This window comes from Haliaeetus leucocephalus, unplaced genomic scaffold, assembly GCF_000737465.1.
Source record: "Haliaeetus leucocephalus isolate CR32 unplaced genomic scaffold, Haliaeetus_leucocephalus-4.0 Scaffold395, whole genome shotgun sequence".
In the NCBI taxonomy this organism is placed as follows: domain Eukaryota; kingdom Metazoa; phylum Chordata; class Aves; order Accipitriformes; family Accipitridae; genus Haliaeetus; species Haliaeetus leucocephalus.
In genome coordinates this window covers 6,448,107-6,472,613 of record NW_010972831.1, presented here as the reverse complement: position 1 = coordinate 6,472,613, position 24,507 = coordinate 6,448,107, and the positions used below count along the sequence as shown (strand labels likewise).

General features: G+C 50.2%; 1 protein-coding gene across 1 annotated transcript in view; it reads left to right on the top strand.

Moving 5' to 3' along the window:
• Positions 1-24,507, top strand: part of TBX4 (T-box 4) — a 37,566-nt gene that overhangs the window by 1,040 nt on the left and 12,019 nt on the right. The window contains exons 2-5 of the mRNA XM_010573782.1: positions 964-1,122; positions 2,055-2,149; positions 14,050-14,169; positions 15,900-16,047. Coding sequence (XP_010572084.1) covers positions 967-1,122; positions 2,055-2,149; positions 14,050-14,169; positions 15,900-16,047 — 519 coding nt within the window. The 5' untranslated portion in view covers positions 964-966. The remainder of the gene's footprint in view (positions 1-963; positions 1,123-2,054; positions 2,150-14,049; positions 14,170-15,899; positions 16,048-24,507) is intronic.

Below are 24,507 nucleotides of genomic sequence, written 5' to 3'. Positions count from 1 at the left end.
GGGGGCCCGCGGTGTGTAGGGTGCAGCTATCCACGGGAGTGTATGTGTGTGTGTCCCCTCGCCAGAAGCCGGGCTGGCTGGCTGGAGCCCTCCCTGAAGCTCTGCTGTGGTTGGAGCTGGGGAGGGGGAGCGCCGGGGACCGGGACCGGGGGAAGAGCAGCGCTCCGTCGGGGGCCGAGGGACCGGGTACCGTCAGCGTTTCCCCGTGGGGAAGGCCGGTATCGCTCCCCGGGGCCGCTCCCCCTCCGCGCCGGGGGGAATCTGAATCTCCGTCCGTCTGTCCGTCCGTCCGTCCGTCGAGCGGAGCGGGCGGCCGCGTCCCTCCGCGCTGTAAAAGTCGGGGCTTGATGCGCGGCAGCCCCGGCGGAGCTGTCAGGCCTTATCTTTATTGGCTTTTCCCAGTCTCCGTCCAAGTTTAAGAGGGGCCCTTTTATCTCGGAGCCCAGCACTCCGCCTGTTTACGCCGCCCGGCTCCGCCGCAGCGTTTCGCCGCGGTCCCGAGCGCCGTCGCGAAGCCCCCGGAGCCCCGACGGGCCGGGCCGGGCTGCCCTCCCCGACGGGTACCGGTGGCAAGAAAGCAAGGGGGGGGAGAGGAGAAAAGGTCGGGGCTGGCGGGGGGGGGACGACTGCGGCCACAGCTGAGATGAGCTGCTCGGGCCTCAGGCGGGAGCACAGCCACGCGTGGGCGGCTCCCCCGCGGGGGCAGGCGGGCCCGGCCCGGCTCTCCTGGGCACAGCAGCTTTCCCCCCCGGGGCCGGGGGTGTCGCGTCCCAGTCTCGCCGAGTGCCGCCGCCTGAGGAAGGACCTCGGGCCGGGCCGGGAGGGCCTGACCCCCGCAGGTGGCCGTGCCCGATGGCTGGGGTGGGGGGCGGCGGGGAGCGTGGGGGGGGGACACACACGATACAGGGGCTGGACGTGGCCCCCGGTGCTGCCAGCTAACGGTGCGCCTCTCTTCCCCGCAAGGAAATGCTCCAGGAGAAAAGCCTGTCTGAAACCGAGGAAGGGTTTCCAACAGCCCCCGCGCCCGGCCATGCGGACTCCTCCGCCGGTTCCCCCGTCCTCGGCGTAGCCGGGGGGAGCAGCACGCCGCTCAGCAGCCCGCAGCTCCCCGACCCCGAGCAGGTACGCACCGCCCGGCCCCGCGTCCTGCCCGACGGCTTCGCCCCTCTCGCTCTCCCCGCCAGCCCGGCCGGAGCCCGGCTGGGGGGGGCCGGAGTCAGCCCTCCCCGCCACCGCGCAGCTCCCTCGGCCACGACCCGGGTGGTGGTGTGGGGGGGGAATTGCGAGGAAATTGCATTTTTCTTTTCTTTTTTTTTTTTTAATTTTTTTTTTCCCGGTGCAAAGCAGGCCGCCCGCGTCCCCGCCGTCGGGTTACGGCCATCGGGGCCCGTCGTGTGGCAGAGCCGCGGCCGCTCGTCCCGTGGGTTTCCTTGGGTTTTGTTTTTTTGTTTGTTTTTTTGTTTGTTTGTTTGTTTGTTTGTTTTTTCCCCCGCTAAATAAAACGTCCGCGCCCTCTCGGTACATCGCGGCTTCTCTGCCTTTGTCCCCTCCTCCCCGCGCCCGGCCGGCGCCTCCGCGGTGTCCCCGGCATCCCGCGGAAAAGAACGTCTCCGCGCAGAAACCGCGGCCCTGGACGCGCACGTTGTTCCGCGGATGCGGGTATCCCCGCGGATGCTCCCGGCCCCGGTTTTTTGGGACCCCCAGGACGACAGCGGGGCCCGTCTGCCCCATCGGGGCACGGAAACCCCTACGGAAAAAAAAAAAAATAAAAAAAAATCCCTTTGGCCTCAGTGTCCCGCCTGGATGTGAAAGTCTGCAATTAAAACCGGCCTCAGTTTGTTTCTCTTATTTTTGGCAAAGGGCAGTGGAATTTTTGGGACTCCATCCTCCTCCCGCACAGGCAGGACCGGGGCTGGTGTGGCTTCGCCCGGCGCCTCGGCTGCGGCACCGGTCCGGGGTGCGCAGCCCCCGAGTCCCACCGCCCTTCCCCAGCCCCTCTCCGAGGTTTTCCCAGGCATTTCTTCCTATCCTCACTGTCTTTATTTTTTTTCCAGACAATAGAAAATATCAAAGTCTATCTCCATGAGAAGGAGCTATGGAAGAAATTTCATGAAGCTGGCACCGAAATGATAATAACCAAAGCAGGCAGGTTAGTGAAAATTCCCCGCGAACACGTGTTGCTTCTGATCCGTATGAAATGTCCCTGTTTGCCGGGACTGGGTTTTGCAGAGCTACTGCAATTAGTGTCATTTTAAAAAATTATTATTGTGGTTGCAGATTTCAGTAAGGTCATTTTTTTGGGGTATAAACTGTGCATGCGTTTGAGTGTGGCAAATGAGGCTGTGGATGCAAGAAAGAGTTATGGAGTCATTTGCTACATTTAGTCCCAATTCTCTTTGGTAATTCTTCATTTTATTATTTGGGTTTTTTTTTTTAAGATGTTAGCATGATTGTGGCTCTACTTTTTTTTTTTTTTTTTTCCCCAAAGCAAACCCAACTCCCCTTTTCTGCTTTAGTGCGCTAAGACCTGTGGTGGCATACTTTGCACCAAAGTTTTAGCAATACGAAGGCTTAGGCTATGCTTCTAATCTCGAAAGTGAAAGAGAGATGGGTACCATTTTGATCCTGTTAAGTGTGGGAAAAAAACCCCTGCCTTCCCTTGGAAACAAACAATAATTTTGACCAAATCAGAGCCCCCTCAGCATGCACACCCAGGCCCAGGCGAGAGGGAGCCCAGTGGCTCGCAGAGGCTTCGCTTCCCTGGGGAACCCATCCCTGCGCCTGCTCAGGGCTCCCTTCCCTCCCGGGCTGCTCAGGTGGGAGATGACAGAATTAATGTCAGAAAATTCAACATCAGAATTAAACCTCAGCCCATCAGCAGCCTGGGAGTCAGGCGGTTCCCAACAAAACTAGCCAGCTCCCACTGCAGGCACCGAAATATCTGTCCTTGGCTTCTGCGGCAGCAGGCTCTCATCGCTGCTGCTGGAAAAGAAGAATTGCCAGACTTAGGTGTGGAAATCCGTTTAATTCTAACACAGCTGTGTGGTTCTGCCATGCCCCGCAATCGCTGATTTTACCCTGTGCTAGAGAGCTGTGGAGGAGGACAAATAATGGGGAGAAAGCAGAAAAAAAAATTAAAATTCCCACAGTCAATATCTCTGCAGTCTTTTTTTCCCTGTGGTCCCTGAGCCTTGGCGCAGGGCAGGCGGGGGGCTCGGGGGGGGGTGCGTGCCTTTTCTGCCTTGTTTGCTGCCCACACTGCGAGACCCAGACCCCAACCCCGGGCTTTGGATTTGGGAAGTGATGGGCGGTTTCCCTCTCCTTTCCCCCATCCCCGGCAGTGCTGCTCTGTGCAGCAGCTGGCCAGTGTAGGGAAGCTTTACTCTAATAACCGAGATATTCCCATTAGTCCCCCCGGAGAGGGGGTGTATGTCCCGGGGATCTTCAATTTGTTTGCTATTTGGCCTATTTATGAAGTGATTGTGCGGGTAATTCTGTCCTTATCACCCTACATTTTGGTGTATAAAATCTTAGGGCTTGTTCTGTAGCGTCTGCTGATGTGAAGAGCCGGATTCATTTTGATAGGTCTGCTGCCTAAGTCAGCTAAGACTAGGGGATCAAGACCTCAAATATTTCACCCTTAATTTATAGTATCTGAGTGCGTCTGTGCGGGACGTGTAATATCTTTACCAAATTCTAGACCCTAAGCATCCCAAATGTGCATGTTATCTCTTTGTAAGTCTTAACGTGGATTGTTTAAACAAATCCATATGTATAGGGCTCAGTCCCACATTCTTTGTCCGGTGGAGCAGGCAGTGCACACGTAGTCACCTTTCGTGAACATGTGGATGGGACTGAGGGGATGGGGGGATTGACCCCAAGATGTACAAAACTTTGTTTTTTATGTTATCGAAGCCGAATTCTCCATTTGTGAAAATAAGCGTGGCACCACCGAGCTAACAGCATTTCAATTTTTTTTTTTGAGATAAATAGCTTTTAATCAAAAAAGAGAAATGGCCAAAATGCTGATGAATAACACGAAACAGAATAGTCACTTCCTTTCTTTTCCCTGTATCCAGCTGCAAATGGTGTCGAAATAAAGGGCAATGTTTTTTATTTTTTGTCCTCTTTGGACACTGGGCTGGGGCTGAGCGGGGGCTGCTGCCGGGGACCCGCCGGTGCCCGGACCCGGCTCTCTCCCTCCCTGTCCCGGGTCAGGCTCTCGAGCAGCACCGAAAGGGAAAAAAATAATTAAAAAAAAAAAAAAGGCACAAAATAATTAGTATGAGGACGGCAGAAAACCCGAGCAACTTAAATCCCGTGATCGTTTAAGTTTCTTCGCTCATACCGAGTGCGGGGCTGGGAGCAGGGCAGCCCAAAAGCAGGAATATGCCGTTAATGGTAATGCGAATGACGAACTGAAAATTATTACTTCATGCAGATTTTATTTTACCCAAGCTATTTAAATAAAGAGGAGCAATAATAAACCTCCTCTTGACCCAATTAAAAAAAAAAGGATGCTTAATGGAGATTTGTATGCACTTGCATTTAGCATTGGGGGGGGGGGAGAAGAGGGAAAACGGCTAATTGCAGGCACTAATTAGGACTCTAATCCCCCTCCCAGCAGGCACAGAGATGCCCCTGAATGCAGTTAGTTGAAATCACTTCAATGTCGGTCTGTCTGACCTCAAGGGGCACAAACGAAAAGAAATTGAAGCCTGATTTTTAAATTTCAAACAACAACAAAAAAGTGACTTTAATGACAAGTTCACTCAATGGAGAGGAAATGTAAAGCTCAGCGGAAGCGTTAATTCCATGGCAATGGTGTAAAATAGCCTTTTTGTATAAACAAGGCAAATATTGATAACTTAGTGGGGGGGGGAGAGGGGGAGTCATTTGTTTCATTCTTTGTAGAGCTCCACAGAACGAGCCAACTATAAATTATCGAGAATTTAGGGCTGAGAATTACTTTGGGGGATTATTACTCCCTCTTAGGACTGATCTGTAGGAGATATTAGGAGAACACAGCAAGCTCAGCATTGAAATAGAAATCATGTTGTTGCCAAGGAAGCTTGATTTATAAAGTGGAAACATCTTTAAAATGCACTCGCTATCTTTTTAATGTTCGACTGCTTCATTGTGGGAGGGAAAAAAAAAAAGAGATTATTTTATATTAAAAGGATCATCAACAGATAAAAAGTTTATGTTAGCAAAGTTCCCTGAACTTTGCATAAAACCGCTCGCCTCCTTCAGACATAAAATCCTGCCCATCGCAGCGCCCAGAGGATGGGACGCAGGGCTCCATAAATCAGAACCTTTTCTTGTTCCTCCTCTCGGAGGTTTCTTCTAATTACGGATTTCTGCTCCGGAGGGTTTGGCCGTTGCTTGTTTTTAAAGGCTGCCATAGACGTAGCGCAAAAATCTCCCCGGTTTTGCCGCTGCCCGGGGCTGGAGGTACCCAGGGGCTGCCTAAACCGGGGAGGAACGAGAAGAAAACCGACCACGCGTGATTTCTCTAAGCGCTGGCCGTGGCGAGTGGCATTTTTGCAGGGCAGCTCTTTCGGCAAGGCAGCCTTGGCTGTGAAACCCCGGGGTTCGCTTCTCCGAGCAGCTTCTCACCGCCGAGCCCCGGGGCGGCGGCTGCGGGCGGGCCCCGGCGCCCGGTGCCCGGTGCCCGGTCCCAGCACGGCTTCCCGGGATGGGTGAATGAGCCCAAAACCCACATCGAGCCGTGCACGCCTGTGTTTATAAATAAGGCTATTAATTATTCACAAATCCTCCCATTTATTTTAAAAAAAAAAAAAAAAAAAGCGCGTTTTCCAAGCGGCAGGGTCCTATTAAATGAAGTTACTAAAATCACTGTAGATGGTAATAAAGGGGACAGGGTGCACTGGAGGATGGAGGTGCAGACGGCCATGGGAATTCCCTCCCGGGACAGCCCCGCTGTGCCCGGCGCTGGCTGTGCCTGTCCTAGGAAGGCGCTCACCTTCTGCTGGAGTGCAGGCATGGGGCAGGGAGGGAGCTTTACCAGAGTGGGTAAAGCAGACAGCAAGCGAGAAACTTCATTATAAACCCTGCTTTCCCATTTCATCTCCTCGCTCTTACGTGCTATCATTTAACTGAGCTATTTTTTTTTTTTTTTAACCATGTGGCAAACCCCGCTTTGTCTCTCTTAATGCTTTGTGAAATCTCATCTGCCAGACCTTATTTTTGCAGGTACTTAATCTTTGCTTACACAGTCTCCCTGGCTCAGGATTTCTTTCCTTCTGTTAGTTTTTATTTAGCTCTAGCTGTTCCCTAGTTTTTTTCCAAGGTGCCAGTCTTTGCAGCATTGCAGTTCCTATCCAGATATTGCCAGGGGCAAACAATTTGATGAAGCTTATGGCTAATCAGTAAAAAATGCCAGTTCACAGGATGTCTGGTCACGTTTTTGTGAACAGTTGCTGAAGAGAAAATAATGTGTAATTCCTCTATGGTAGCATAACCACCCCAGAGATGTGAACAGGAGGCTCAAGATACTGAAATTGAGTTTTGGCCAGAGCACAGGATGTGCACAGGTACAAAGATAGCTTCAGTCTTTATGGTAGCAGGTTTTAAGAAGCATATGTAGGAAAATATTGCACAGGAAAAAAAAAATCAATAAAGCAACTTGCATGTGTGGAAAAGACGCAAACCCCCTTTAGATGTTCAAGTTTCATTTTAAAAGTGGCTTATTTCAGTTTAAAAAAATCTGTTCCTAATCAACTTTAGTAAACCAAAATAAAACTAGTTTTTAGGACATCAAGGTCTGAAGAAGTATAAATACTTTGGCTAAGCTGGTGCAGCTTTCCTCTGTGAATAATCCTTTAAAAGTTAAATTTTCCATGGCTCTGTAGGGCATATGGATGCCCAGTTCTCGTTACAATTAAAGGGAAATATTTGTCCAGAATCTTTTGAGGCAGTTACAAGAATCTCTGCTAAAGGTTTTTGATCCAAAAGCAAACCTTAATATCCGAGATCAGCGATGGAATGTGAGCCGTCAATTTAAAACTTGGAAATAAAGTAGATATTTAAGGAATGTTTGATCTGCTTAGTCCTAAATTTGGGGTCCTGGAATTACCCTGTTCGGGCAAACTCCTGCTTTTAGAGAAAGGAGCGGGAGCAAACTCCAATGGCTCTTGGCCGGGCTGCTAAGGATGTCGACAGCGTTGGCGAGGAAGACGGAGCTCGTGCACGCTGAGTAGGGCAGGGATGGGATTTTAGTTTTTAACACGCTTCTCTCTTCAAACAGCAACCCTTGCTTTTAGTTTGTTAAAGGCACGGGATGCTCATGATTAAGGGTGTTCCCAAAGCTTTCCCGCTCGTCCTTAGACTGGAGCTGCAGCAGAGCTGGCCAGGGTTGCAGGGGAGGGTTTGGTCAAGCCCAAAGCAGACGGAGAAGATCCCCACCGTCGCTCGGGCTCTGCCCCTGCGCTGCGGATCACCTCCTGCTCCGCACCGATGAGCCGGCGCACGGCCTGGCACTGACACCAAGGTTCCCCACGGCTCCTCCGAAAGCCCCCGCGGCCGGAGGGGCTGCACCGCCGGGGAGGTGGGCTGGCGAGGGAGCCAACCTGCCCTCAAAGGTTGTGGCGCCGGATCGTTGGCCACGGTCTTGTAGAGCTTCTCTCTGAGGTACCTCTGTTCTGTGCTGCTGGTGCTGCCGGCATCCCCCTCTTCCGTCCTCCGGCACGTTGGGACCTTTTCTACTCGACTTCAGTCGCAGCAAAAGGAAAGGACCGGAGAAGCATCCCACGGCAAGAAGCCTGCCCGTGTTTCGAGTTACCGTGGGGCAAAGAGAGGAAATGTTCTAGACCATGAAAGCAGCCATCCAGCTAACCAAGTTCTCAAGTATGTGAGAAACAATGTTTTATTTAAAAATTAGATGCGCCAGCCAGAAGAAAAAAATACAACCTCGCCATTCCAAAATATAAAAATCCCTTAACTGTCTGACCTTCTCATCACTAGGTCATGGTCCTGCCACCAGATAAATCTCTCCTATCTGTCCATAGACTGAGAGTTCAATGTTGCTTGTGTTAGTGACAGTGAATTTGGGGCTGAAAAATGAACTACTGATGAGAACTCCTGTTGAACCTGTATTGTTTGTTATTCTGAGGCAAGGATCTGGCATGGGCTAATCCAGCACTTCAAAGTTAACTGCTCTTACTTTGTATACAGAGCGTCATAGCGGAGTGGCGTGGGTGATAAGAGAAATAAGGGACTGAGGGTTAGGATACACTGGGAAAATGGGACCCTGTTGAAAAAGTCTTTGATCTCTTTAAAGTATTTTCTGAAAGCAAGAATCTATCAAAAAGGAAATGCCATTTAAAAGGCTAAAAGAAACAGCTGACATCCCCAAATTTGTTTTAATCTGCCCCGGAGAATATTATTTTTAAAGATGCTTTAAGTCAGGGGAAGAAATGCTTGTCAAAAGAAGGGAAATTAGAAAAAAAGCAGAAAGGTCATCAGAATGGAAACGTGGTTCTTGAAGCCTCTGCACACCATGCCTTTCCCTCCTAACAATGAAGATGTGGAGAAGCATCCTTAAGCAGCCACGGCCAATTCTCGAGAAGAATTTGGGGCCACATTAGTCATTATCAGGGATGTAGGCATGTCGTCTGCCTCGGTGCTTTGAAACCGTCACTGGAGGCATCTTCGCATGTGCAGCAGCTTCTGAGGAGGTGGTCTTTCAACCATGATATGGCTCGTTAGCCAAGATGTTGAGTGATTTCTTGTTTTCCTGATCCTTCCACAACCTGATACGCCATAAGCATCACCTTTCCAGACAGCACCATACAGGAGCTTCTGAAAATCCCGTTTTCGCTTTACTTGATGACCCCAAACTCAAGGATTTGTAAAATTGCTGTCTGTCTGTGGAAAGCTTTGTCTTACTGAAACTCCTTTGGAAAACAGGACTTCAGCTGCTGAGGGGCTGGGGGACAGGTTTACCCCCCGAAAGGACAGAAGGAAGCGCTCGCTAGTACCTGAAGCACCATCCGCACCACAGGGATGTGCAGTGAGCACCAGTCTGCGTGTTTCCGTGGGCTTCAGAGAGCACCGATGACCTTTGGTGAGGACGTGACTTGGGTTGCTCCAACAGGACTCAGGTGCCCTGTTCCCATGCAGGTTTTTTTTATGGAAATACCACTTAAGTTCCCCATGGCTTCCCTGCTGACCGTGTGCTGGTCAGAGAAACCCCTTCCCAGCTAATGCATCAGAAATGATGTTTGCATCTAAGCAAGGAAGGTCCGATCAAATCCTCGTGAGCGGGAGGGTGGTGAGGCCCGAGGGGTTTGCAGAGGCCACCTCGTCACCCAGCAGTACCAAGGCATGAGCCCTGCAAGGTCCTGGCGTGCAGCGTGGCGCAGGGCGGTCGGTGCTCGGATGAGTGTTTTGAGCTCTTTGATCAGCTCTGATGCTCTCGGCTTTTCTGGCTGCACTGGATTGCTGTCCCCTCTCCAAAAAATATGACTTTGTTGGACCTGGGAACCTTGCAGTTGCCCAGTTCTCCAGGACCAACCAGGCCTGCTCGCATGGGCATTAAAACACAAGATGCCCATGAAGCGGCCAAGCCTGGAGAGTCCGAAAGGCTGGGAACTGCTGCTCCAAACGAAAGCAAAGCTTTCCTCTTATCGCTCGCTTCCAAATCCAACCAACCAATTACACATTAATTAAACTTTGTTTGAACATAATAGAAGCTTTGGCTCCATGTCAGTAACTGCTCCGTGGTTAAGGGGATTGGATAGTAATAGAATAAATAAATAAACAAGAGATGCTTATTCTAACAGTTCATTTTAAAACAATTTGTGAATATCATGTAGAGATAAAATGTGCCTAGCATAAACTTAGCTAAGCAATGACTGCTTCATTATCAGAACAAATAATTCACTCGCACATCATCTTTGAAGCTTGGGAGGGCTACAGAATTGTGCTGCTTGTTTATTTTCCTGGCTTTTACTGGTTTTGCTACATTTCATCTGCACAGAGCTGCGGGGAAGGGTTTAGCCGGGGCTGTGGCAGTGCAGTGCCAAGCCCCAGTGACGCCGGCCGCGGTCCCCAGCGCCGGGCTCAGCCCCTCTGCCCTCCCCGGGGCATCACCCTGCATTTCAGCCCCCCAGCGACCAGGTGCCAGACCGAGGTATTTTAATGCCATATCAGATGTCCTGCTCGCACAGGAGCGAGGCACCGTAGCCTTTCCCCCGTCATCGCTTTCTTTGAGGGCGGTTTTCTCGTGTGAGCGTAAAAAATGATTTTTCTCATGTGAACGTAAAAACGGATTGAAGTTTTCCCCTCCGAAGGGCGGTGAAAGCTGCTGCCGTTGCAGAGCAGCACCGTGCCCCTGCCAGTGCAGGGAGGGAGGTAGAAACGTGCCTGGCAGAGCCACCGAACCCCGCAGGGAGCTTTGAGGGGCACAGGAGACCATCAGGATGGTGCTGAGGAGTCTGGATGGTCCCTTTCTTTGCTGGCTTGAGGGAGAAGCGGGTTTTGAACGTGTCCAAAATTGGAGTCTTAGTGACTCGGTGTTTTGCAGAAGAACTTTGTGTGGTTTTCAAAAAAAAAACCAAAACCCAAGCATAAAGGGGAAGAAATTGGTCCGGTCCTGGACTCCCCCAGCCCAGAGCTGGCAGCGACGTTTGCACGTTCAGGGCGTTTGCTGCAGCCCCTGGACACCGTGTCCGACCCAGGCTTTGGGTCTGAACGAAAGACGATGAGGCCAGGACTTGCTGCTCTTAACCTCCTGATTACCGATGGCTTAAACTTCACCTAATGGTTTATCCCGTGGTGCGGACGTGCCCAGCGCTTAACCTGGCTGAGCTTCCCCGTTTGCACTCCCGCGGCAGAGCTGCGGCCGCCCTTGGCGCAGGAGGCGTCGCCTGAGGATCAGATGCCGCCTGCTTGGACACGCTTCCCGGGAAGTCCCAAATTCCCAGTTTTTGTAACCGGTTTCTGCGCAGCGAAGCTCTCGCCCGGTTTGGAGTCGTGCGTGGCAGCGGGAAGGAGGGTGGGTGAAATACGGATCTGCCCGGATCTTGCTTCAGACCTCCCACCGAAGCCAGGCTGAGCTTTCCCAGAGCTTGGCAAGACGCTGGCAAGTTTTTTTATTGCAGCGCTGGGTTATTCTTCTGCCGCTGCTGGTCCCTGAGCAATGGATGATGAAGCAAGCTATTGTCAGGGAAAGCTGGCCGGAGCGAAGCATCCTCTGCGGAGACGCCCATCCGCCCGAGAGCTCCTGCCTGCAGAGATTTGGCAGAGGGGCCGGTTATGCAAAGCTACTACTGAGCGTAGAGCCCGTGGCTGTGAGTAGGTCCATTGACCTGTAGTAAATTTGGGGAAGCAGGCAGGTTTTTGGCCCCTTCCCAGGGCTGACGGGGAGCTGTATAGACCCACTGTAGGCACGGCCTCGCTCCCGGGCAGGGCTGGTGCAGCCCCGTGCCTCCGCCGTGGTTTTCTGCTCCCCTCTTTCAAACGGGACATTTAATAAGGGCCAGGACATGACATTAGGTGCTCTCTCTTGCCCTTATTTTTTCTTTTTTTTTTTTTTAGTTGAAACTCTGTGACTGCATTTTCTAGGACCCAGCTCTTCGGTTTGTCATGCCTTCCTATCAGAAATGCACAACCCATGTTTGTATCGTATTGCAAAGAGATATTTACCAAATGAGTCTCTGCCAAGGGGTTGAGAAATATGTTTTCATTAAGAAAATTAAACTGACAAGTCCCTGGACAGCACATTAGTTGCATATTTTTTTTTTAAGGCCAAAATGCAGCAGCTAATAATAATGATGAAATGTCCGTGCACAGCCAAATTACTGAAATCTGCCCCGTGTTTTCCTGGAAAAGAATGCAGAGAGTTGGCAAACTTGGTTGTAGCTGGGTCTGTCGACTGCCGAGTACAATGCTACCACTGCAAGATAGCGAGCGGTTTGCAAGTTAAGCAACACCTTCAATCAGATGTGAGTCCCCATTTGTTATCCTTAAAGAATTTCAGCTGTATATATTATAGTAGTACTTTGGCTCTTTGTATTTATTTTAGAGGGCTATACTAAAGAACATTATAAACTCAGGCATGTCCATGCTATATGAACTCCATATGCTAAAGCTTAATTTTAAATGCCATTAAAAAAGCACTTAACATTTACAGTATATCAGTCCGGCTACTTTAGCAGCTTGGATGTACTACAGTAAATGAAATGATTGAGAAAAAAAGAAATTCAGAAGCTAGATGTTATAAAAATCCCTGATGCGGGATGTTCGCCTGGTACAAAGCAAGTAACTGTCAAATCATGTCCATCTCGTTTCTGGTTTTTAATCAGTTTCTCCTCTTTTTTTGTTTCATTTTTAAATGTCATTCTAAGGCCTGATTTAAAAAAAAAAAAAATCTTGGCATTCGGATTGGATTCCTAATGCAATTTTTTTCAACGTGTGAATTGGGCTGTGTATTCGCAAATTGAAATGTCCTACTGTATTTATCCAGGTGCTTACCTGTAGGAGGACAAGGTTAAGAGGAGTGCAGAGTTTATGAATGAAAATCAAATACGGACATTGGTAAACCACCCCTTTTTAGTCCCGGCTAATTACATGGTAAACATCTGGAATTTATGCAGGGCGGTTAAAAGAGTCAATTGAAATGATGTCGAACAGGGCCCATTTTGTTGCCTTCTCCCCAAGCAGCGACAAAATGGTGCTGCAGACCCGGGCCAGCTCGGCCGGGCACGGGGGCAACGTGCCGGGGAAGGAGGGATAAAGGGTGGGGGGCAAAGTGGCCACCACGTCCAATGGAGAAACGACATTGGGGTTTGGGCCCTTGTTCATTAGGGTAATTAGGATGACTCCAGGATGTAGCAATTCTCATCCTCTGCCCCCTTACTCTGGTGGAAAGGGGAATTTTCTGTTCTGGCTGGTTGCTTGAAGGCTGTGGTGAGCCAGTTTGTTCAATTGACTTGTTTTTTTTACTGGACGAGGAGGAGGTTGGGAAGATGGAGCCAAGAAAATAGTTACTCTGAGGATGTAAGGTGTCTGATCCTGCAAATCCTGGCTCCTGATGCAGCCTCGAGGGCTCGGGAAGCCCATGGCAGTGCCCGTACCCATCAGGGCCATCTCCTTTGGATCGTAAGACCAGATCGTGATGGTATATACTGGTTTCACAGCCATAGCTTTATAAAAAAATATTCTTTAATATTGCAAAGATTCTTTAGATATGTAATGTGTATGTATATATATAAACGTTCTTTAATGATACACTGGTTTATGTGACGTTGCCCGTTTGGTGTTGGTTGCTATGTGTCCGCTAAAGTCAATGGGAAATCAGCGGGACGGGCGCATTTTCAGCAGGGAGCTCTGTGATGCTCCTGGCTCGAACAAGGTTTAAAGGGCTTGCTGTGAATTTGGGAAATTCGGAAAGGCCAGAGGAGCAGTGGCTGTCCGCACCACCGCAGGGTTTAACCCTTAGACTCCCGCCAGGCTTTAGTGATCCTCAGTTTTCAGTCTGTTGAAGGGAACACAGGTTCAGCTGCTGCGCGAGAGTAGTGGTGGGACTTGGTGTTCTGGGCATTGGGAACGTGTGAATGAGAAAGCTGCGTGCGCTTAGTTTCCTCTGAAGTGTAGTCACATCTCATGACTTTTCACGCACTTTCACGGCAACTCAAAATTTTTTTGAGGCTGCCATAAGCCATGCGGAGCCTCCTGGGGTAGTGAGGGCTCCCTGTCCCAGCCTCCCGTAAGGAGGGACTTGTTGACTCCCCCATATCTCTCTCTCTACACACACCTTTTCCTGGCACTGGCCCATAACCCCCCTCTATATACCCTCACCCATATTTGTGCCCCATTTTTGCACTAGCCCTGTGCAGCCCACGCTCTGGAAAGGGTGAGTTTGATTCAGGTGATGTATAAGCAGCAATGTTTTGTAGCTCATTTGTCCTCGCGTGAATTCATCACGTGGTGGATCTGCCTTTTGGGGCGCTGCTCCAAGTTTCCATCAGTTCCAGTGCTGCTCCAGGTTGTTCACTAACATGTTAACCCTTTGTTTTTCCTAAGGAGGATGTTTCCTAGTTACAAGGTTAAAGTGACCGGAATGAATCCCAAGACCAAGTACATCCTGTTGATCGACATTGTCCCGGCTGACGACCACCGGTATAAATTCTGTGACAATAAATGGTAAGAGAACATTTCTCTTTGCCTTCTTTTCCTTAAGAAAATTGCAATTGGATCGACTGTTTGCTGTGCAAACTCAGAAACCAACACAAATACCTTCCCACGGGAGGGATGCCAACATCCCAGAGCGCTCTGTTGTGGAGCAGCGACAGATACAGGAGCCAATGGCTGGAAGTTAAAACCAGACAAACATAATATAAAATATTCTTAACAGGTCGGGTGATCAACTGCTGGAACAAACTGCTAATAGAGGTGGCAGGGTGTTCATTTCCCAAGCGCTCAAGGTTGGATGTCTTTTCAGAGGAGATGCTTTGGGCCAAGCATAGGTTATCAGACCATGTGCAGGTGTAAAAGGGTAAAGCCACAGCCTGCATTATACCAGAGGCTGGACTAGATGATCTAATGGTCCATTTTGGCCTTAAAACTTAGGTGTCTACATGAGTCGAGAAAAGATTTAAATTCCTTTCTTCTAGAGTAATATTTTGCTTTTAGGCAATCAGCTATAATGCAAGAGGTGGGGTGGTTTACTCAAAGCCCTGGTTCAGCCACGCTGATCCGGCAGACGAAGGGAGCGGCGATTCCCCCTATTGCAGTCCAACGCCAGATCCAGTCTAGGTTTTTTTTTTCTTTTAATTCATTCTTCCTCTGGAGTTTCTTTCTCTTCTGTTATTCTTCCCTTCCCTGTGCCTTTGATAGTAAAGTTACTTACCGGAGAGGCAGCTATGATTTTTACTTTCTGACAAAGGAAGCACATTGTTTTCTCTTTTGATTTTTACCCCAAATGCACCCAGCAGCCTCCCTCGATGTGACTATTTGCTGTGCTTTTCCCAAACCCTTCTACTGACTGCTGCCTAGTGAAAAGACGAGCAATGGAAAACTTTGTAGTCATCTTAATGGGAACGAGCCTGGTGACATCCTATAAAACTGTAATAATTCACTTGCACATTAGGGCTGCTCTAGTTTTAAAAAATCCCTTTTCCGCTCGCTTTTGTCCTGGAGTGCCGCTGGGTAAGAGGAGTGGACTGAGGGCCTCTGCGGCGCGGTGGCCACTTTGTGTTTTAACCATTAAGCCCTAGATGATGGATAGTTGTTAACTCTCTTTAATTTAGCTTTTGCCAGCCCTCGAGCTGTTTCCCCTTTTCATTTTATTGCCGCTGGAAAGTCTCTGTTGGTTTTGGTAATATTGCTTTTTATTGGTGTTTTATAAGAGGAGAACAATGCACAGTAATGGGGGAGCTGCCACGAAGGGATGTCTCACGGCTGGGTCTCGTGTCTGCGAGAGTTGGTGGTGGTGGTGTTGATGTGGGGGCAAGGGTACCTGGCAGGAGGGTACGAGGGGCAGCGCCGTGTGCCAGCACGCAGCTCCGGAGTGGGGAGCTGCCCCTTCCCACCGGAGCTGCCGGAGCCCTGCAAGGCTGCGGGGGCTGCACCCACGCCGCTGCCCGCTCCCGCTCCCAGGTCCCTTCTCCCCGGGGGAGCGTGTGAGACCGTCTCCCCGTGCAGAATGGCCTTGGAAGGCTTCATCCTCTTCAGAAACCCAGGCGAGATTTCCTCCTTGACCAACGCCAACACAACTGCCATGTACAGAGAGACACCACAGAGCGGCAGGAGCCTCCCTGAGTCCCCCTGCCCCAGCGCATCCCCCCAGGGCTGGCGGGAGGGTGGCTGGGTCGAATTTAAGGACAAAAAAACCCACTCTCCTATGTGCAAATCTGTAACCGCTGTGTTTGCAGGATGGTGGCCGGGAAGGCAGAGCCAGCCATGCCGGGGCGGCTGTACGTGCACCCCGACTCCCCCGCCACTGGAGCGCACTGGATGCGGCAGCTGGTGTCCTTTCAGAAGCTAAAACTCACCAACAACCACCTGGATCCCTTTGGACATGTAAGAGAGACGTTCTGCGAGGGTTTTGGGCAGAGGTGGGCCCGCGATGCCGAATTCGTGTCCGGACCGGGATGCTGGTTGGGATGTCGGAGTTAATTTAATAACGAGGAGCAACGTTTATTCTGCGCTGCCAGCGCAGCTGGGTGGGGAGTGTTTAATGCTGAGGGAGGGGGACTGCCGTTGCTGCCTGCGTGCTTGCCCTGCTCTTGGAAATGCAGCCTCTGACTTGCTTAGTCGTGTCCTGCCGGATGCCACCGACCTTTTATTTTCTGCCCAGGAACTTTCCAGGCAGCGCTGTGGGATTTTCAGCCCGGCTGTTGCTGCGCGCGGTACATACAGCTCGCAGAAACAGGTTGCATAAACTCATGATTTTCCAAGCTGGCTTTGGCAGCCGTATAAAAGATGAAGTATTTTATTTGGAAAATCTTAATTCATGTGTATTGCGAATGCAGAAGTGGGAAGTACACAGTTATCTACCACAGTGTATTTAATAACTCTGAACAAGGGCCCTTCCAGCCTGCCAGGCAAACCAGTGCTTAGATAATGCATATAAAAATACAGACCTGTCTGGTTTGCACTGTCCGAGCTGAAAGTCACGTAAAAATAAACAAATCTTGCTGGTTGGAGGGAGGGAAGATAGAGTGCAAAATCCTTTTAAGTTTAGTGCCATCAGCTCCTCCTAGTACCACAGGTAAGGGAATCTACTTTGCATCGTCAAATGTGGTTTTTAACCTGGCAGTCTTTTAAGCAGCAGCAGTTTGGGGGGTGAGGGGGGGCTGTGCAAAGGTCCTGAAGAAGGGTGCAGAGGGAGAAGGGGTGTAGCTGTCTTGCTCAAAATGATCCTGCGTCAAGCTTCCAAAGAGCAGGTTTTCACGTGGAGCCAATTGTCCTGATGCCACCTAAAAGCCGTACAGCGAGCGCGATCCTGACACGGCTAAATCAGATGGAGCTTTACGGGCTTGACTCTAGCGGCAGGGTGACCCTCCTAGCTTAAAACGCTGCGAAAAAGTGAGACCTTTTGCTGCGTTCATAATTTTCTGCCAATTTCGAACTTCAAAAAGCAAGCGTGCCGGTCCCGCGCGGTGCCGCGGCAGAGCCGGGCTCTGGCAGCGTGACACGGTGATAACCCAGCCCCGCGCGAAGCCGTCAGCAGCGCCGGGAACTGACCCTCTTCCCCAACCTACTGACCCCAATGAAACATGTGTGAACTTCAAAGGCTAATCAGGACCATTTAATGCTGACGTTATTAATCACAGGCGATCCTGCCCCTTCACTCTTCTTTAAGGGGGAAAGCACCACGGAAATGAAATGAAAACAACCGTGTTAAGGGTTGCACGGTAAAAATCACATGAAGCCCACAAATGCCGATGTTGCGGTGTCGGCAGCAGTACCGACCTGCTTGCTTTGCACGTGGCGTTTTCTTACTCCCGTGTTTTTCTCTTGGTTAACTGTGTAGTCTAATATATGAGTGTTTACGTTGTAAAATGTAAACCATAAAACATACAGGATGTTCGATGTGGCCGTAAAACAAACAGGATGTGCAGTGTTGTTTTTGCAACTTTAAACATTTGCTTTTCCTGACTTTGTCATTTTTTAACTGTGATTTTAACACTGCATTTTAACAGGGAAGATTTCTCCACACACACACACCCCCCGCCTTTTAATAAACAGCCTGTTTGTCCTTCCAGAAAGCTCCCCTAGTGACACAGAGAGGACTCTGCTTTGTGTTTTGGGGTGATACCTGCAGCACGATGCGGTGGCCACGCTCCAAAAAAGCCCCGCTCGATCCCCTGGTACCACGCAAGCCTTGTACCACCGCCCAGCCCGCTCTGTCTCATGCTGCTGGGAAAATGCCTGAAATAACCTGTTTTAAGTGTCAGTGCGCTGACAACCTGCCTGGCTGAATGGGATTTAGCCCCTTCTCAGACAGTTCCTCGGTAGGCTTCTAAATGAACCATCTGCTTTAGCGAAGTGGGACTCCGCTTTCTGCCGTGCCCGTGGAGGAGAGCTGGATGCTGTACCAGGCGAGCGTGAATTTTCCCATCGGTTCATGCTGAGAACTGTTCTCCTGCTGTTCCCTGGGTGGCCGACGTCCCTGGGCCAGGCAGTGCCTGCGAGGTGTCTGCCCGGCGCAGCGCAGTCCTCCAGCCCTGCCTGCGAAGGCATTACATTGTGAATAATAACAGCTTCTCATTTCTAGGAATTTGTTCCCAGCGATTGCAAACGCTCTCTTAAAGCTCCCTAAGAAAAACAAGTCAGAAAACCCACAGGATTTGTTTGTCTTCTTGTGCTCCAGCAAAGCCTGCCTGCCATTTCCTTTTGTCTTTGATTTTCTCCAAACCTCAAAACCACGCGGAGCGATGATTTCTGCAGGCTGCCACTGGTGCTTTTTTTGGTGCGTGGGCAGCAGTCCAGCCAGAGTCATGCCGGCTCACCCTCCCTGGCACCCTCGGCCGCTGTGAGTGCCCGCAGGTGTCGCGGCACCGGGCTCCTTACCTGGCTCCCACTGTCCTGGGCTCCAGCTCCTGCCGGCATCCCAAAATCCCGCAGAACCCAGCCCTGCCGGCAGCTCTTTGCCGCGTCTCAGCAATTCCCTGAAGCCCCTGCCGTGCTCGGATGCGCGGGGCTCGGACAGAAACCGCTTGCTGCTTGGGGGCAGGAGGGGCAAGGAGGCAGGGGAGAGGCACTCGGCGAAATATCTTTGCACGAATTATTCCTTTTCTGGATTAATTGTTTGGTAGACGCTTACTTGGGGAAAAAAAAACCAGAAAGGAGCTCTTCCAGCTCCCCTGCCTGTTCACCTAAGGGTTAACACCGAGTGTGGGGAGATGATCCTGGGGGTCAGGCTGGAGTGTGCGTGGTGTTTGGGGGTCCTGCAAGAAGGACATGGTGGATTTTATGGGCTCGCAGCTGCAGCTGGAGCACGCCAGGCTGCTGGGCTCCGTCCCCATCCGTTGTTTTTTTTTTTTTTTTTTTTTTTTTCATGGTGTGGGGGAGACGCAGGTTTGAAGGGCAAACCTGTCACGGCGTGGGGCACAGCTCCTCTGAGCCTGGCTCCTGGGCACCTGGGATCTCACCTGAAAAATGAACGGGCAGAGATTTTGCATTATTTCAATGAATTCGTTGAGAAATGAATCCATGCCCTGACGCTGTGCGCTGTAATACTTAACGTCAGGGAGAAGCAGCCCCACGGAGTTCATGAAGAGAAGTGTAGGTACATTAGAGGCTTAAAATAAGTAAGTTAAACAGCTTAATTAATAAGCCGTGGAGCTGAAGCCCTCGCTGCAATCCACGGAATTAGATTGAAGATTATTTACTGTGCTGCTGGGAGGGGATGCCTTACAGGCGGCGCTGGAAAGCCTCGCTTTCTGACACCCAGCCCATAAAACCCAGCCACCAACCGTTCCTCTTCAGTCTCAAACCCCTCACCCCTGCTTCTTCCACTGGCCAGTTATCTATTGCCGTGAATTATTAGTTACAGTCAGAGGCACGGGAGGCATTTTTCAGTGCAGACCCATAAAAATACGCAGATTTTAAATAAGAAGATATGAAGTGCAGAGCTCTGTAATCTGCCTGCAAACCCTGGGCAGGTTTTGCGGCAGGTAAGCCTGTGCCCAGCTCATGCACCACGGCCTGAAAATGTGGGCTGTATATTTTCCTCTTGGGGGATTTTTCGACCATGAAAGGCTTCTTTCACACCAGGCTTAACAACTGAGAAATGCTCATGTTGAGAATGGATTAAGAAATCAGCAGCCGCTGTAATGTTTAGCTACGGCGAGGTCTATCTGATCCTAAAGAAAGCATTGTAAGCCACCTATGCTTAGAGTAAAATCTTAATTTATGTATTTTCAAATCTTTACATGCAGAGATAATCAGCCTGATAGAGCCTCTGATTTACGCGGGGCTGGTGAGTGACAGGGTTAGTGATTCTGGCAGAGCCCCTACTTCGCGCTCTAATGCCACGTGAATAACAGGCAGTTGCGTATAGTCTGTCTGCGGAGACAAAGATACTCTCTTAAGTGCCAGCAAACTGCGCGAGGGTGGCACGACCCTTACCCGTTCCCAGTGTATTCTCCCTGGGAAGCACCTAGCTGTGTTTTCCAGGTGAAAAATGAGAATGACGCCTTCAGCACGCACCAGGTTATATCATTGCAAGTGCTAACAGATTGGTTGGCTCATAGCAGCCGTAGACGATGCGCAGGAATAACCTCTCCGTCGGAGAGGATAACATAATATTTGTATTTCTTTCAGAAGGTTAGTTCAGGGCATATGGGGAAATATTGAGCGAGTCCTGATGAGTATCTCCATAGTGATTAATGCTCATGAATGGAATTCCACTTTCTTCAGAGGCTTAAAGTATGTAAACAGCGGGGTGGAGGGCGCCCATGAGACGCTCCTTATGGCCAGTGAGCTGCGGGGCAGCGCGGGCAGCTCCGGCTCCCGGCCCCGGCAGGTGAAGGATGCTCGGGGCGGGTGCGAAGCCACCGAAGGGACACGGGGGGGGTTTGCTGGGGGGCTTCGGCTCGGTCCCACGGCGAGGTTGTTCTCCTGCGCAACTCGTTTCAGCTACCGGGCTTTTTTTTTGTTGGTTCGCTGTTTGGGCTTTTCTTCATCTCCTGAGACAAGGTATTATTTAAGCTGCTGAGGCTGGCAGGTCTTTGAAGCAAAAATCCTCTCTTTTCTTTCCCACTTGCAGTGCTGAGCAGTACAGCAGGAAAGCCTGGGGCACGGCACTGGCAGAAATAACCGTACTAACCCCACGGCACACTCGGGCCCTCAGCCCCGGCTCCCTGAGACCCTGCAAGTGCTGCCCGGGGCTTGAGCAGCGGGCAGAGCCGGCGGGGGTCCCGGGAAGGGTCCCTGCTCCCACGGGATCGCGTGGGGCACGGGGGGGGGGCTGCCTGCCCCACAGTGCCCGCAGAGAACGACCTCCCGGCCCAGCCAGCCCTCCTGCTAACGGTACCTAATAATGTACCTAATAATGTACCTAATAATGTACCTAATAATGTACATAAAGGTACTTAATGCACCTTGAGGGGTGGCGAGGATGAGCAGCAAAGGTTAGAAACCACCCAGCAAGGGTTAAGCAGCGTCCTTAAACACGAGGGCTGCGGCAAAGAAGGGGAGGCTGTTAATTAGGGCAGGCTTTAATTTGGTTTTAAGCTGGGGATGGGATAGATAGGGAGGGCATGGGGCGAGAGGGCTGGTGGTGAGGCGTGCCAGCTTTAGGTACGGCGCCAGGGAGGGCAGCGGGTCGGTGGCTCGAGCCGTCTCCAGAGACGGGCTGGCAGCGTAGGAGCCCAGCTTTGCTTGGATCTTTCTCCTGAAGACCTTTTGAATGGGGTTTTCGGTATCCAGAGGAGTTAACGACGAGTTGGATGGCAGCTCCGGGGGAAGCCCGTCTCACCAGATGCAATGTATCTGGAAGAAAATCCCGTCTTACTCTCAGGCCCCCTCTCCCCCCCGATTTTAGGCAGGCTGTGAACACGCAGAGCCACGTAAGGCCAGCGCTCGTGGGCACGGAGTGACGCTGGAAAACGACAGAGGAGCAAGCACATTACTTCAGAGGTTTCTGCTTTTGTTGTTGCTGTTGTTGTTAATGACTCCGCTGAAATTAAACCTCTGCCAGAGGACTCAGCCTTTCTCATGGGCTTTTGCAGCCAGGCCAGCTTGGAAAGGGCGATAGCATCACATCAGTATTTCTGGCAGGCTTCAGCTGGGACCAGATCAATTGGAAATTATTTTCTTTTTTTTTTACAGAATATATAAAGATATTCCTGCAGCGAAAAAAAAAAAAAAGACAAGTAATAAATGAAGATGAGATGTGGAGGTTGTGACAAATAAAAGTAGAGATTTAATTGAATCCCCCCCCCCCAACACAGTATCGCTGAGCTTCGCTATGTTACGTACCTTGTACCTACCTTGCTCCTTGGCTGCTGACCGTGCCTTTAATTGCCATAATGGACTTTTTATCTGCTTTTAAAGTGTGAGGTTATTTTAGTTTCTGAGATGTTCCCTACTGAGGTTTAAAGCTACAGGATATTATAGATGGTCTGCCACTCGTGATTGATAGAATTTTAAGTGATGTTCTTGGTTTTTCTTGACCCAAATCTGCTATTTATTGGCTTTACTCTTTAATGCTGATGGCTTCACTCTTTAATGCTGATGAGTTTGTTGTTTCTCCCCAGGTTTATTACTTGCACACTTGGTTTTATTTGATTATCAGTGAAAGACTTAATTTTCCCCCTAGTCTTGGGGTTTCCCTCTCATTTTTCTGTTAATTCAATTTTAGCATTTTTCTGTCTTTGCTCATCAGGCGCACTCAGGCACTTTAATTAGGTTAACGTCCTAGTAATCTTGTGAAACCCTAGATTTTATTTAGAATGTTTTTTTTTATTTGTTTGCTTTATGACTTGCAGCCAAGCAGTTCCCTCGCCCTGCGCTGGTATGAGGTTTATGTGCCGCTTCTGCAGCAGCCTCCCCGCGGCCCTGGATTGCCTGCGGCCGAAGGGATGGGGCCGCTGCAGCTCCCAGGCAAAGTCCTGCCTGGTGGGAAGAGACGCGGCCTCGCTGGCCGCACCCCGCTTGTCCTCACTTAGAGCAGTGTTATAGTATCGCTGTAGCAAGAGAGCAGTTTCACATCCTTATTCTCAGCTGAAGATTTCATATATATTAAAAAAAGGTTTCTTTTATATATATATATATATATATGGTTTCTTTATACATATATACACAATTTCTTATATATAAATATATATATATATATAAAAAAAAGACATATATAAGAATTTCATATATAGATACATGTCTCCCATTACTAAACTAGCTTTTTTCTCTGTCCATTAAAAGCCTGAAAAAACCCTTTTGCCCAGCCCTAGATTTGAGGTCAATTTTATTGGAGCATCACTAAGTCTTCTGCTGAAAGAATATCTATGAAAAGGTTATTTTCCTTTTTCTTTTCCCTTCCATTTTAGGAAATATGTCTTACAGCTGATCTGAGAAATAGTGGTGCCCAAATAAATTATGAAGTCCAACGTGAAGTTTTATGTTGCCTGCTTTGTTCCTGCAAAAAAAAAGGAGCAGAGCTGCGTGCTGCTGGGGATGGCATGCGTTTCGCAGGGATGAATAGATCCAAGTGTGCACTTTAAATAGCTGGGTAAGAAGCAACCAGTAGAGTTCTTGGTTGAAAAGAAGATTTACATCTCTTGTGTTACATCTTTTTGTTGTTACATTACTGGTTTATAGGAGTCAAATGCCATGGATTTTAGTGAAGTTTAACTAGAATCAGATCCTGAAATCGTCTTCCAGTCTTGGGTGGGGAGCTGGCCTGGAGACGGGCAAGCGAAGAAGTCACGGCTTGCCAAAGATCTTTTGCGTCCACGGGTGAGAGGAGGCCGGGCAGCAGCGTGGGCTGGGGCAGGGGACGCTCTGGCTCCCGCACGGGTGGACGTCCCAGGATCACGCACCCGGGGTCACCCCTGTCCTTGCCATTCAGAAGCAAATGCCCACCATCTCCTGTGGACGGGGAATTCTCCTCCGCACCAAGGCTGTATCCCAAGGCCAGGAAACACTACTACGAATTTCAGCTGACATTAGGCAAAAAAGGACTGACCAAAAAAAAGAAAAACAAAAAAAAATCCCAGCTTTGGCCCTCTCGTAAGGAACAATTTGTCTGAGCTCATGTTGAATCTTTTCCCAGGATTTTCCAGCCTTTCTTTTTTCCCTCATTGTGCGGATTGCCAGGACAAACGTGTGGGTTTGGGAGGCTCCTCCTCCGGCAGCCCGGCGGGGAGCAGTGCGGCCGGATTCAGGGCCGGGGCCGGCTGGGAAGAGCCCCTTCCCACCATCGCCATCGAGGCCGCCTGGCTTGGAGCAGAGCAAGGTGAATCGTTTCGATTGAAAATACAGAGGATGAGGTTTAGGTAATTTTAGAGCTAGGGTTTTAGCTGCCGCAGGGGTCGTCTGAATATAGCGGTTTATTTGGTTGACCTCGATGATCTTAAGGGTCTTTTCCAGCCTAAATGATTCTATGATTTTTAACGGCTTGCTTTGGGGCGATGCATCTCTGCAAGCTCCCGAGGTGGCTGCAGCGAGGGCAGCTCTCCCGGGGCGGTGGCACTGCGGTCCCGTCATCTCCCATCCCCGGAGACATCCCGTTCATCCCAGGCAGCCCCGGCTGGGGCAAATCCTGTACTGATGCTGCCTGGCATCTCTGAACCATTGACTAGCAAAGAAAAGTTAGGTTTGGGATGGCTTACAGCATCAAATGCTCTAAATATTAATCAAGATGAACGGCAGCAGTGGCCGCGATTCTGGAAGAGCATCGTTGATTAACATGCTCTTTTTTCCACACGGGAGACTGAATCGTCAGGTTTTTGTTCTGGTCCTTTGCACCCCAGCTCAGTGTCCCGGTGTGGGACAAGGGCCAGCCTCAGCTCAAAGGCTTTTTCACTTTGAAAG